Below are 1,353 nucleotides of genomic sequence, written 5' to 3' on the forward strand. Positions count from 1 at the left end.
AGTCTGGGGAAATAATGCAATGAAGACAGCAGAGGCCTGCCTCACAGGGCAGAGGGAATGCAGAACAGAACGGGCAGCGCGGGGGCCCCGGAGCCGGGACGGTGCCTGGAGAGGCTAGCGCTGGGACGGGGGGCGGGGGGCTGCGCTGTAAGAGCCCGGCTTCTGCTGGGGCGCAGGGGCGGCTGGCGCCGCTGTAAGTGAGGGCAGAGACCAGGGAGGAGGCTCCTGCAATTGCCGGCAGTGGAAGGTCTGGGTCGCAGGCTGCTGACAGCGGACTCCAGCCCCTCCCCACGGCTCTCAGCAGGCGGAGGCTCACACCGGTTGGCCTCCGTTTCCGACCTCCCTGCCCCAGTAACTCCAGCTAGAGACTCCGACACCCCCATGGCAACCGGCCCCCGGCTTCTCTCTGCCTGGAAAGCTCGCCCTGGGGTCCCCGGAACAGGGACCTTCTCTTAATTTGACCCCTGGGAGCCTTCCCGCCCTCACTCTGCCCCCACAGCCCCATCTGGAACCTGTGGACTGCACTGCGACTGGCTGGAGCTTCCAGATGGTGGTGCCCTCGGCGGGGCCGCCACTGCTGGCACGCAGAAGCCACACCCAACCCCACCCCAGCAGCACCTCCCTCCAGCAGACGACTCCGTGAGGCTGCCCCTCCCTCACAGGCCGTTGTAAGGAACCGTTTCCGTTATCTGCATGCTGCTGAACGCCTGGCAGCCAGTAAGTGCCACACATATGTTTAAGTAACTGACAGCAGAGCTGCTCAGGACATGGCGCCCAGGGTTGGCAGACACCCCACGGGGACCTCGTGCTGTCCCCTGCCGCCCCCCCCCCCCAATAAGGGTCTATTTCGGAGGTCAGAGGGCTTGGCCAGAGAACCAGGAACTGCGCTGGGGAGAAGCGCACCTCCGCCCCCCGCGGTGACAGGACTGTGGGGGCGGGGGGGGGGGGCATTTTCCCTTCACCCACAGAGCAATCACTCACCCTTTGTTCCCGGGATCCTGGGGGGGCCTCGGGGCACCGCTTCCCCCATCGGGCCCAAAAACTCGCAGGACAGGTTTGGGTCTCCCGAGGCCTCGAAACCTGGGACCCAGCTTTTCTCTCCAATTGTCTCCCCCGCCCGAGGCGCAGGGATTCGAATCCCACTGTCTCACTGGGCCTATGCCTATCTAATTATTATTATTATTTTTGAGACGGAATTTCCTTCTCGTTGTCCATGCTGGAGTGCAATCTCGGCTCACTGCAACCTCTGCTTCCCAGGTTGAAGCAATTCTCCTGCCTCAGCCTCCCAAGTAGCTGGGATTACAGGCACATACCAATATGCTTGGCTAATTTTGTGTTTTTAGTAAAGGTGGG

General features: G+C 62.5%; 1 protein-coding gene across 1 annotated transcript in view; it reads right to left on the reverse strand.

The window, feature by feature from the left end:
- Positions 1-1,030, reverse strand: part of LOC108317230 (phospholipid phosphatase 2-like) — an 11,337-nt gene extending 10,307 nt beyond the window's left edge. The window contains 2 exon segments of the mRNA XM_037745411.1: positions 46-225; positions 982-1,030. Of these exon segments, the coding sequence (XP_037601339.1) occupies positions 46-225; positions 982-1,030 (229 nt within the window).
- Positions 1,031-1,353: the final 323 nt, after the last annotated feature.

The sequence above is a fragment of the Cebus imitator genome, unplaced genomic scaffold (genome assembly GCF_001604975.1).
Source record: "Cebus imitator isolate Cc_AM_T3 unplaced genomic scaffold, Cebus_imitator-1.0 Scaffold199, whole genome shotgun sequence".
NCBI classification, from domain to species: domain Eukaryota; kingdom Metazoa; phylum Chordata; class Mammalia; order Primates; family Cebidae; genus Cebus; species Cebus imitator.